Source organism: Pempheris klunzingeri, chromosome 16, assembly GCF_042242105.1.
Source record: "Pempheris klunzingeri isolate RE-2024b chromosome 16, fPemKlu1.hap1, whole genome shotgun sequence".
NCBI lineage: Eukaryota > Metazoa > Chordata > Actinopteri > Acropomatiformes > Pempheridae > Pempheris > Pempheris klunzingeri.
Genome location: NC_092027.1, coordinates 15,469,154 through 15,482,013, shown reverse-complemented (window position 1 = coordinate 15,482,013; position 12,860 = coordinate 15,469,154). Strand labels below are relative to the sequence as shown.

General features: G+C 44.1%; 1 protein-coding gene across 1 annotated transcript; it reads right to left on the bottom strand.

Moving 5' to 3' along the window:
• Positions 1–9,451: 9,451 nt before the first annotated feature.
• nup42 (nucleoporin 42) lies at positions 9,452–12,375 on the bottom strand. Its single transcript, XM_070846504.1, has 6 exons — positions 12,297–12,375; positions 12,120–12,208; positions 11,910–11,986; positions 11,546–11,632; positions 11,332–11,434; positions 9,452–11,098 (listed from the first exon to the last, which is right to left on the bottom strand). Exons 2-6 carry the CDS (start codon positions 12,193–12,195, stop codon positions 10,581–10,583), a joined length of 861 nt encoding a protein of 286 aa, XP_070702605.1. The 5' UTR covers positions 12,196–12,208; positions 12,297–12,375; the 3' UTR covers positions 9,452–10,580.
• Positions 12,376–12,860: the final 485 nt, after the last annotated feature.

The following is a 12,860-nucleotide window of genomic DNA, read 5'->3' as shown; positions in this document are numbered from 1 at the left end:
CGGTTTATAACAATGACAATCAGATGAAAATACTTTTGGCATTAAGCCACATTGATAACCATCAAATCACTACCCTGTGGAGTATCATTTAAAACGTTCAATCACTCATCCGCCGCTTCCCCCATGTTCCACGCTAATCCCTCCACAGCTGAGCTAGCGATACAATGTTTTCATCTCAGCAGTGAATCAAATACCTTGTCCAGGATTTGAGCCAGCAGTCTTTTGGAGAAGCGAGACCTCTCTCATATCATCACTTATCAACCCACAGCAGCCTCACCAGCTCACAGGGTTTCTCTCCACACACCACCACGGGGGATCTGGTGTGAAAATGAGACACACTTTGTCACTGTGTTATCATCTTTGTCGCCCTAGAGCGCACAGACTAAACAAACCGCCTTTAATAGTCATATTTATTTTCTTCAAATGTAAAAGTTGTGTGGGAAAAGAAAGTCCCTTTCCCATGTTGCACTGAAAAAGTCTGACCCTAAATCTCTTCTCGCTCTCTTCCCTCATCGCTTTCGGTGCAATCTGTCCAGCACTAAGCTATTCTCTTTGCGCCCTCTTCTCCTTTTCATCGCCATCAAAAGAAGGGTGGCGAAGTTACTCCGTCAGCAGCAGGGGGATGGAGGGCTCGCAGAAAATAGAAAAATGAAAAGCCGGAGTGGCTGGACTGAAAGGAAAGTGGGTTAAGAGGGACGTGATGGATGAGACTGGGAGCTTTCCTGACTCATGGCCTGCTTTCTCGGGTGACTAATGTGGTCAGTGACATCTCCCTCACTACCCCTCCGCCAAACCCCCACCTCCCCATCTCTCTACCCCACCTGGGACGCTGGTAGCCAGCCCGGGGCCGAGTAGCACACATCTCATCCCACTTACCACGTCCAGATCACAAAGTTCCAGACGTGGGTAGAGTGTGGTGCTGAGGTGGAGGCTATATCGGGCCAGTGGGGACACGGCAGGGTCAAACAAAGCATGCGCCCCTGTCTTATTTACTGCTAAACCACTGGAAGGGATGTGTGCAACGGAACGTGGTCAGATCCTGCGGGAGGACAAGATAAGAGCAGTATATTTATCTTCCTCCCCGCTTATGTTTTTAAGACTTCTATCATAGGCTTTTACTCCACTTCTCTCTCATCTTCTCTTTATATGTGACCTCAGTTTTGGGGTTGCTTGCATGTTTGAGTGATCTGCCAGACTGATGGTGATCTTTTATTACAGCTGGATATAAGCTAGTCAGTGTTACCATTAATATAACAGACTTCCAGGATTTAACAGTTGTCTACCTTTGGATTCTTACTGTTTCTTTATATTGTGAATCCTAATAATGATGTCTAAAATAAACATGTAAAAATAAATTCCAAATGGAACTAATAAATATGCATGAAACCAGTTTATCATGTTGTCTCAGTGTCTTGCTAAACTGTCCAATTTACGCTATACGCCGTGTCCGTCAAGACACATCATCCAGTGATATTTGTTGCTAAAATGTTAGTAGATCCCGACAGAAGGCGGACTCATTCATCATGTTTAAGTTTCATGGCTGATGGAGGTCACCTTTGCTTCCTGCAGCAGCCTCAAGCACATATCAGGTGTTGAGTGGAATTGATTTTCTGAGGACTGTAGCTGCAAGAGTCCCAACAGCTTGGGAAAGAGTAGAGAGGGATTCAACTGGATGCTTACACGCCACTGTGGAATGAAAAATACAAAGTTCCGAAATATAGGTCAAAACCCATATTGACATCTGTAGCTGTTGAGCGCTGAGCGCTGAGCGTGCAAAGTGATCCACACTACAGCGTCTCATTAGCAAGTCCAGGTTGGAGTGAGAAGTGAGGCCCGATGCCGGCCATTCATTATCAGCCAATCACAGCGACGCTCTTTGATGACACATACGAGTTGGCCGGTGAGTTGTGCCTTACAGATGGCTGTCTGTAAGTGTACACAGCCACATACGGTGCAACAACCCACACACACACACACACACACACACACACACAGACTCACGCAGACACACACACACGCTGAAGCCTGCTCATTACTATGATAAGTGTCTGCTCAGCCCCTTGGTTGTTTTCATTTTATTTTCATTTCAAAGACCAGCAGCTGCCAGCAACAGATCTGAAGTGTGGTCAGATGTGTTGGTGCATATGTGAGTTTGTGTGTGAGCGTGTGTGTGTGTGTGCTGTACTGGACTTTGCCTTTGCCCTTTCCAGCTATCAGTTTTGAGAACTGTGTGTATGTGTGTGTGTGTGTGTGTGTGTGTGTGTTGTGTGTGCAGAGACTCTTTGATGGAAGATGATACAGTGCATAACGGTCAGGGTAGCCTTTGGAGTAGCCAGACTATCTGGTGCTATCTGAAGCACCTCTCCCTACTACTCAAACACACACACACACACACACAATCACATATATTTCACCCACCGCTGAATGTAGCACCTTTCATTTACTGCACAAGCACCTTTTACTGACTGTATAAGCACCTTTTTATTCACTACACAAGCAGCTTTCATCGCTTCATTCAGTTTTGTCTCTGATGTTAGGCTGTTTTATATTTATAGGATACACATACACATCTTTATGGCATTCATACATTTCACTGCTGTCACACCCCATTACCTCATATTCTGATTTTTTCAATTTCTATATCTCTCCATATAGAATCTTTATATATCTTTATCATTATCTTTTTTAATATACATCTCTCTGTAATGGAGCTCCCAGCCAAACACTTTCACACGAGTGTACTGGTGGTACAACAGGAGTGACAATAAACATCTTGAATCTTGAATATACTTCAACTTTAACTAAACTTGTGCGCCACACACCTAAATAGTTCATAAACAGTCCCACAGGCTGAGTGGCACAGCTGTTTGAGGAAACAAAATGGGATGACAGATGTTTTGACAGAATGCACAGTTGGTGGAAAAATGGGTTCAGCATTTAAATGTTTGGGTTATGTGTAAAAGGAGATGGAGACGCGCGGCTGTCCTCGGTACAGGGTTGAGTCTTTGCAGCAGCTTCTCAGTTCTGTCTCAATGGATTATTCAGAGGATCAAGTGTGAGTCAGGCGAGGATTTCAAGAGTTAAGCACATGGATAATTATTCTCTTTCTCCTTAAAATGGTGCAAAGAGCGCCCACTTTCTTTAGTGCCAGTTAATGTACTCACCCTATGCTTCACATGCCCTGTTTATTCTCTAACAATTGCACGTGTCAGAAACATCCAACAGCTCTAAGACTGCTCTAAGCTCGATTTAGAGAAAGACACAGGAAGATCTGGAGCAGCGTCACGTGTCTCTGCCCCCATCCACAGGTGGGGGACACAGTTTGAGCCGAGATCTGGACATTGTTGTGTTTGTGTCTGAGGCCATCTGATATAATCTCACACCTCAGCGTGTACTTGGCCTGACCTGAGTGCTGGCAGAGGAAAGGCATCTCAAAATATGCACAAACACAATCCAGAAACAGGGTAGCAGCGCACAGCTGAGGCACCTTTATGCCTTTGACCCCGGATCACCTGCAGAAGTGAAAAGATGACCTCTGACACGTCCCTGCACAGCTAAATCAATCAATAGACGCAATTAGTTTCCCATTTCTCCAGCAACACTGTTCCCAGCAGGTCACATTTAAACATCCAAGCATGCATAATGGACATTCTGGCCAACTGCAAAAATAAAAGAACGAAAAAATGGAGAAAATGTGTATGTGTTCAGATCACATTACAATCACCCTCCTGAAGCCTCAATGTGCATCATCTTAACTAGAACATCTCATGTGACCATATAAAATCCCTTTAGACAGTTAATAAGATTGACCGAATGAGGAGAGGGGATGAAACTGTAAACTGTGCGCACCCCTTGGCATTGCACGGTTTATAATCCTGCAAAGGTGCGAGTATAAAAGAGGAAACTAAGTCCTCCCAGCTGATGCTTATCATCTAATCTGATGCACATTACAGGCCCATAGGTTGTAACAATAAAGGCAAATTCACGCGGCTGCGCCCAGTTGGTGCCACCCTCCTCTTACCACCGATCACCCGCTGCGCTTTTAAGTGCGTTATTCTCAGTAAGAATCCGATGGCGCTGCTATCACTGCCCTGTGCGGACATTGATCACCGCGAGCCGGGCAATTAAAAAGGAATCAGGATCACTTACCACTGAGAGCGAGGAGCGGCGAAGGCAAGGTGCGGGGCTGGAAGTTGTCAAATGATTGTTTGCTTCTGTCGTATCTGTATGAATGTCATCGTTTGGGTTTAATTTTTGCTGTGCTGCGTTTACTGGACGGCTTCTGCACTCAGTGCTGCTGGTCACACGGCATCCAAGGCTCGGTGAGAGGCGCGCTGCTGTGGGGAGAGGAGAGGAGAGGAGAGGGGAGGAGGGGAGGAGAGAGGGGAGGAGAGGCCTGGTCGCTCTCAGCCGGCCGGCAAACAGCGACATTGCGCGGCCTTGCGAGGGAAGCGTGAATAAACAGAGCAGATCTGTCTGTGTGCATGAGAGAGGCACAGATGGAGGGATGAAAGATCCAAGTCTACCCCGAGTTGGTTCACATCAGCACTATGATTGAGGTGCTGATTAACCTGTTTCGTGGTCCTGGGCTATAAATCAGCTGTGGGCCCCTTTTGGCCCCCTGGCTGTTTGTGGTAACTTGATTAAAGACATTTATTTGGGGATAAGCCAAATAAAAAAAAGGATCTAAAAACCCACTGGACACTACGTGCTCAACACCAACACTAAACTGCAGACACAGCAGCTAAAAAAGCAGATATTCAACCCCAGGAGACTGTAGAGATCATAAACAGGGGTAAAACTGGTCACACTATATAACTCAGGCATCTCCAACCAGTAGTTTCTAAGCTCTTTCTTGGTGGGTTGCCAAAAGCCTTCTCTGAATGCACATTCGCTTGATTTGTCTCATTTTTATACAGTCTGCAAACATTAACGCAAACTCAGTAATATAGAAGAACAAATCTCTTGTAACTTTCTACAAATTGGCTGAAAAATATCTATCTGCAGGTAAACGCATCCTTGATCACACAGCTACACAGGAGTTTTCGAGCTCATTGACGCTCTTGCTGTGTAAAAGTAGCTCGAAGCTTGAAAAAGGTTGGAGACCCCTGACTTACTGACTTTGTAAGGTTTCTATTCTGACAGTAGCTCCCCACTACATTTGTTATCTTTTCGTCTTTTGTCAGTTCTTTTTGTCTGTAGAAAATAAAAAAACATAAATAAAGAGTTTAAAAAAAAAAAACAGGGGTAAAACTACTCGATACATTCAAGGTATCAACCAAAATACCCCAGTTCCATGGCGTATCGAAACTTCTCCAGGCAAACGATACTGGCATACAATCATTTTTATACACACACTGAAAAAGAAAGATTATTCTTATGGTTTTTGCTCCCAGTCACTCACCCGCAGCTTTCTTTGATTTAATGTGAGGTGTAGGAATGTGGTTGACCCACTGCTGCAGCAGCTACAACCCATACAGTCTGTGGAGGAGAAGTTGATCGTGGTGTATGTAACAGGTGGCAGGATTTCACCAAAGTGTATGGCTATACCGCACGCCTGTGGTGTCTGATTTAAGTAAATGAATAGAATGAGGTGGGATTATCTCTGGAGAAACTGTGAATTTGAGAACCATGTTAAATCAAGCGTGGAGAAAAAAGGTGGCGAATGAAGTATTCTATTGGTGTCAGTCTGACTTTAAGGGTACTGGTGTCTGCACTGGTATCATGTTCTTTTTTAACGATGCCAAGCCCTCCTGAAAACTGGAGTTAGACTTCTGAGGTGGACAGACACCAAATAAATGCTAATTTTACTCCAAAGCAGCTAGATATGTAGAAAAGCAACTGCTTACTGAGAAGTTCACCACATCATTTTAAAAGGTGATGTTAGGCCAGCGTTTTTTTTTATTGCCATAACTTGTTTAACTCTGTGGAAAAAGTGAAAATGCAGTGATGAGTCTCTCTGGCAACTTCATGGTGACGACAGCACTCCAGGAAGTCTCTGCGCCCGGCCAAGAAATAGGCGGGCACGTCACGCACAGTGTGTGTGGATTAGTGAGTTTTTTTCACCAGACTGGCATTTTCCCCAATTTCTAATCAATTAAGTTAAGCTAAGCTAAATGTGTCCTGTCTATACAGCTTCTCAGGCCCAGAAGAAAAATGTTTTAATGACATAATTTAAGTAGATAAGTACTCAGGATGTAAGAATCACAAATATTTTTCCCCCAAGAACATGCCCCTTGTAGTGGACATTTGGTCAATCTTTCCAAAAAAAAAAAATACATTACAATGCAATCAGTTTGGTTATAACAGTGAGTGTGTGTGTGTGTGTGTGTGTGTGTGTGTGTGTGTGTGTGTGTGTGTGTGTGTGTGTGTGTGTACAAGACAAAACACCTCTGTTTACCCTCCCTTGAATCCTTATTGAATAACTAAAACTTCAGAGCCACAGGTTACGTGTCATTCCTGATCCAAAATGGCCACTGGGTGTCAATAATTTCTTCCTCAGGCTCCTCCTGAGCCAACATGCCCTCCTCTGAGCAGTCATCCTCCTGCCGTACTGCCTGGCTCTCTCCCTCCTCATCTCCTGACAGCTCCATGACTCTCCCAACAAAATCTTTGCTTCCCCACTTAGCGCTCTGTTTCCTAAAAAATGGTTTAAAATGAAACGAAGCATTGGCCACAGGGCATGTGGCTTCAATTTAACATACACGTCTAAAATCTTAATTTTAATAAGACCCATAAATGAAAAACAACAGGGAACATCCTGCCATTTTGAAAAGACAGGAGATGTGCTCTGTTGCCCCCCCCCCCCATGTGTACTACATGCTTAGAAAGCCAGGGACGTGCTTTCCACAGTACATTAGGACTCAAAAAGACTGCATGAGTGGTGTCTGAAATAAAGGGCTCGGTGTCATGTCCCCAACAGAGGACAAAAATTAATTACCAGGTATTGGGAGGTTGGACAGATATGAGAGTGGCATCGCTCTTTTCAAATAAATCTCTACAAGAAAACAAATAAGCACAGAATATCAAACTCCTTTCAACTGCTACTCCTCTGGGCTTACTTATTTTGGCTGATACTCTGCTTTATTAGTGTACGGATCTCCAATTTGTTTTTTAGAAAATCGGGGTTGTTGTAGCTCAGTCCAAGAGTGAAAATGTCCGTGCTAACACAGTTTGGTGCTGAGCAAGTACGGGATGCTGCGGATGCTGCATTCAGGTTCAGAGCTTTACGGATAGAACATGTTATTTTCCGTTTCTGTATTTCATAAAACTCAACTTGTTACTTCGACTTGTAGGCTCATCCATCACGTTACTGCTGCTCGGGCTGCACTGTATCACCACACCAAAGTACTGTAACTCTGAAGAAAAAATAAACGCAGGCATGATGTTCACTGACACGTATTCATAATGTCTGTTTGATACAGAAAAACATGCAAAGCACAGTCTTCTTCAGTCTTTTCATGCAGGACACAGATGCATAAAGACTGTTCCTTCCATGTGCTGTGCCTCTCTAGGTCAGATGATCTAGGCCTCGCCCACTCCGGTCTCAAGTACAGTACATATATTGTGACAGTATTTACTCACTAGTGTGTTATTACTGACAGTGTGTTAAAAGACCATGGTGCACTGATCCCTAATATGAACCCATAAACATCTGCAGCACACAAACCCAGGTCCCAAACCTTGCAGGTGAAATATGTGCCACTCAGTCACCCGTGCAGCTAGGCGCTCAAATAGGCATATATCACAGGCCTTGGATCAATGCCCTGTTTCCCATAGTGGAATCGCTGTGGCACAACACAATCAATCCTTGTTCTCTGCTGCAACAGTAAGGAGGGTCGACTGGAATCAGCCCCCATCACACATTAATACCAGCACTGAATCCGAATCAGCTCATTGGCATTCTGCAGTGAGAGGGGATTCAAGTGGTGGTTAGAGCATGTGCTGCTGTCATCAGCTGATGCAGCGACCACAATGGTGCTGAACACAATGCGCATTTAGGTACTGTGTGTCATTATAAAATGCTGATCTAGAGAAGGAAGCCTGGGAGGAGGAGTTTTAATAGCTGCGGGCAGAAGACATAATTCAAAGGACTGATCCATGTAGAGCTCCGACACTCATACACAGCTACACGGCACAGCCTGAAGAGGGAATTAACAGTGCAGACAACCCCCCTCGCCCCTATGGAAAAGTGTGTTATAGAGCCCCATATACAGTGTGGGCTACATCTGGTCCGTGTTGCTGGAGTCAGGTCACAGTCAATTGAATTACAATACACATCGTGGTCATGTGACCGGGTTTGTGTAAGCTACAGTTTCACGAGAGGGTGGGGCAGGTTGGGGACTAAAGGAAGTGGGGAGGAGTGTGTACAGTACATGACAGGTGTGTGTGTGTGTTTTAATTTCAACTCAAATGTCATCCAGGCTCCCTCTTGGGAATACCGAGCACTCCCCAGGAGGGAAGGAGGAGGAAGCTACTGCATTCATAAATGACGTTACTTGCTATTAAACACTACAGGTCAAATGAGTGAAATTTAATCACATCTTTACTATAATATAATTGCGTCTTGCACCGTAATCTTATACAGGTCTTAATGCACTCCAGAGCGATTAAATGTTCCCAATAAAAACATCCTGTGTCTGGCTGTGCAGGCATCCACAGGCTCATCCCTCATCTTTAATATTGCTCTGATCCACTCTGTGCAGCTCATGCATACGTTACATAAACACAGGCAGGCTGGCAATTTGATACCGCAGCAGTTAGTGATTAAATCTGCTTATTTGCTGTTGGGGAAACAAGGACCCAAATGCCCATATTTCTCAGTTAGATGTGTTTAAGTATCACCGGATGGCAATTTGAACAAGTTTCACTAAAATGAGCGTGCAAGAGCATTTTCTTTCTCTTTTTTTTTTCAATCGTTCATTAATCTATTGAATTATTTATGCATTATCTGCTAGCTGGGGTGGGTGGGAGGTTACTGCTGACAAACTGAGAAGTAAGAGTGAAAATTGCTAATTTGTACGCTGTTACTGGCAGTCAGTGGTGGAAGAAGTACCCAGAGCCTCTGCTTAAGTAAAAGTGTTACAAGTAAAACTCCTGCATTTGAAATTGTGCTTAAAAAAGTATAAAAAAAATAAAGCAATGTAGAAAAAATACCCCTCTGACTTATGTAAATATATATGTGATATCATTTGATTATTAGCATGTATTATTGCCAAAGCAGGATTTTACTGCTGTAATCTTTTGTATAGGATTGAAAGTATGGATTAATCTGATGATTATTTTCCTAATCGATTGATTTTCCCCTCACAATGCTTGTTTTGTCCAACCAATAGTCCAAACTTCAAAGCTACTAAAAATGAATTTAATTTATTAAAATATTTACAAGGAAGCAGCAAGTCCTCATATTTCAAAAGTAGGAACCATAAAAGGTTTTTGCATGTTGGCTGAATTAAATTTAACAAAATATCATATCATATAAGCACTTCATTTATTTTGTGTGTGCAAAAGAAATCTTTGTTTAAAAAGCAACAAAAATAATATATATAATAATAATAGTGGAGTGAAAATCTAAATCTGTCCGTTGCCATGATAGTTATGCAGCAGAGTGTGGTAGTTACATGCACAATGTGTTTGGCCTGGCCATGAGATACTGACTTAGCATGATCTCACACACACACACACACACACACAGACTCACACCAGTACACACAGAGGAGGCAGCTCCGGCTCGGTTTCTCCTCTTGCTGATATCACAAATTCCCTGTCAGCTGAAAATATGCCCCAGTCAGCAGAGCTGCAGCCCCTATAGCAGCAGAGTGGCTTTGCCGTCTCTTTGTCGATGTATTCCTCTTCTTGTGCTCCCACCGAGTATTCAACACTTAATGCATCCATATAGAGGAGCTTCCTCACTCACTGTCATTGTGCACTAACACTCTCCTGTGTTTTAGTGTACTTGGGTCTAAAAGCTAGCGTGGATGGCTAAAACATAGAGGGATGGAGACAGAAGACAGACAGAGCAGAGTTAGCCCTAAATTACACAGCTATTCTCGCCTGCCTTGATCTGCTGTTGCTTCACTAAAATGTTAAAGGGCTGATGACACTCCCTGCTGGTTAATCTGTGCAATTACAACTTTTAGAAGTTCCTCCATGAGGCGAATCTTCAGGGCGCAGGATGTTTTTACCAAGTTCAAGGCATGTTTTTATTGTTTTGTTGTAAATATAGATTATGGTTGATCTCATAATCATGCAATTAAACCTTGAGGAACGTTGCTCATCGTCTGATAAGTTCACTGTGGGCGTCTCAAAGGGAATAAGACCAAATTTGCAAACTGATTCAGAACAATCCAACCGGATAGACATTCAACAATCTCAAAAATAGCACTTAATGTGACCCGAAGACATCTAAAAATATGCACTGTGTATTGTACAAGTTGACTTGGAGTATCTGAAAATTAGCCATGTCTTAAAAATGTGTATAATGACTTTGATTTAAAAATCACTATGGAAAAGAAAGTCATTATTTCTACTGTATAAATTTTGTCTTTATTTCAAAAGTCCTGTGGGCATTTCCCACAGCATCATACTACCAGCATGTCAGCTGGAGGAGGTTTCAAAGGGATCTGGCCAAGCGTGAACCTCTTAGCCTTAAACTGAGTCAGTTCCTCTGGAGTCAGTTTGCTCTCAAGAGAAAACAGACTGTCCAATGCCCCACCGGCAGACCCGGCTCCTACTGCAGGCGGAGCAACAGTTGCCCCAAAGCCTCCACTCGTTTGTCCAAAACTACTACCTCCTGCTGGAGCCGGCGCTGCAGCCCCAAAACCGCTTCCAAATCCCCCTCCGGTGCTCGCTGTTGAGGAGAAACTGAACCCCGAGGCAGAGCCAAATCCTGAAGTGGCAGCTGGCGGGTTGGTGGTCGGAGCGCTGAAGGAGAATGACTGGGCAGAAGAGGAACCAAACCCAGAGGGCGGCTGTGTGGGAGCTGCTAAGGCACTGCCAAAGCCTGTGGAGGACGACGGTGCAGCCGAGGAACCGAATCCACCACTGGGAGCAACAAAGCTGAAAGTGCCGGTCTGGGCTGGTGCTGGAGCCCCAAAGCCTGCGAGGTCAGAAAGATTTAGAATTAACACAATGACTAGTATAAGTGTGGCTATCTTACAGTACAATACAATACAAAACTTATAGTATAACAATGACAAATTCTGGTCCGATTCTTGACAGGGACCACTCACTTCCTTTGGTCCTTTGAAATAATGCAAATCGAAGTATTTTGCAAAACGCTAAACTATTGCTTTACCCCTCTACTGTTCAAACATCAACCTTAATCTGCACCTTTGCTTTCAAAGCTAGATGTAGACGATCCAAATCCAGTCGCTGTCGCTGAACCGAAGCCACTCGAAGATGCCTGAGTAGCTTGGTTATTCAACTCTGCAAGCTGCAAGGAAACAGAGAAAATATAACATGTTCACTGTATCTATAAAACATCCTTCATAAAAAATGTTGGGGGTACTGTTTGAGTAACTGTGTGTGTGTGTTGGCGTCTCACCAAAGCTGTGCGAGTGGCTGGATTCATGACCTTCAGTTCCTGGACTCTGTTTCTCCACTGACTGACCAACTGATTGATGCCATTGATCTAAACACACGAAGCAGGTGTTTCTTAGACTCTTGCACATTTTAAAATGCCGACAGTTGATGTTTTAACAATTTAAAAAACACCTCACTGGACTCACTCAAGGTCAAACAGTGAGTTATCACCCTTCATTTTCACAGAAAGAAATACTATACCCATGCAGGACAAAAAGAATCATACTGAGTCTTTAGAAAATCACACATGAAAGCACCCTCTTCACTTACTTCCTGGCCTGAAGACAACTTTTAAGAATGATATTAAGGAGTAATACTACACTTACATAGCTTTGCAGATCTCCTGAAGCTCTTGTGGAGTAATACTCCAGCCTGAGCTCTTCTGGAGAGAGATCAGTGAAACCTGTAGACACAAAATATCAGTCGTGTTCAGGGCTGATTGATATAATAACTCCGTCAATTGCACTAAAGATGGAAATTAAATGACAAAAAATATCAATAGATATCATGTAATTAGACGTATATTTGATACAGACCAGAAAAAAGTGTCTTGAAGTTTGAATAGCACGAGAGGCCCCACTGCCCTGAACTCTCCCAAATCTCCATGTCCATCTTTATGTTCTCCCTGGGTGCCAATGAGACGGGCATCACATTCATTATTTCCTCATGACAACATTAATTTTAGCGCAGCATAAAGGGTCACTGACACTCACAGTTTTTTGTCATCATCTTCATCCCCAGCCGCCACCTGCGGCCCTCCTCCTCTTCCTCCCCTGTCAAAGGTGCTGGGAGTGCCAAGCTCTGAAAATCTGTTTTGACCAGAGAAGCTGAATTCGGAGGCCTTTAGGTTCTCTCTTCTCCCACCGCCTCCTCCTCTGCCCCAGTCACTCCCTCCTCCTTCTCCTCCTCCTCGGCCCCAGTCATTCCCTCCTCCTCCTCCTCCTCCTCGGCCCCAGTCATTCCCTCCACCTCCTCCTCCTCTGCCCCAGTCACTCCCTCCTCCTCCTCCTCCTCCTCCTCCTCCTCCTCGGCCCCAATCATTCCCTCCTCCTCCTCCTCCTCCTCCTCCTCCTCGGCCCCAGTCATCACTTCGATGGGAGAAGGATGAAGGCTGTATGTAGGTGCCTTTTTGCTGGGAGGGATTCACCCAAACCCGGTTTCCAAATCCTGAAAACAACAGACACCCAAACACCAGTCAACGCTGAGAAGGATCGTGTTAGTCCACACTGTAATTCTACCACGATCACTCCTGTCCACACTGTAATTCTACCACGATC

Coding starts and splice junctions, on each gene's coding strand:
- nup42 (XM_070846504.1), bottom strand. CDS start 12,195: ATGGACATGGAGATTTGGGAGAGTTCAGGGCAGTGGGGCCTCTCGTGC. Junction 11,987..12,119: donor CTTCAAGACACTTTTTTCTG/GTCTGTATCAAA, acceptor TTGTGTCTACAG/GTTTCACTGATCTCTCTCCA. Junction 11,633..11,909: donor CAGGAGATCTGCAAAGCTAT/GTAAGTGTAGTA, acceptor TCGTGTGTTTAG/ATCAATGGCATCAATCAGTT.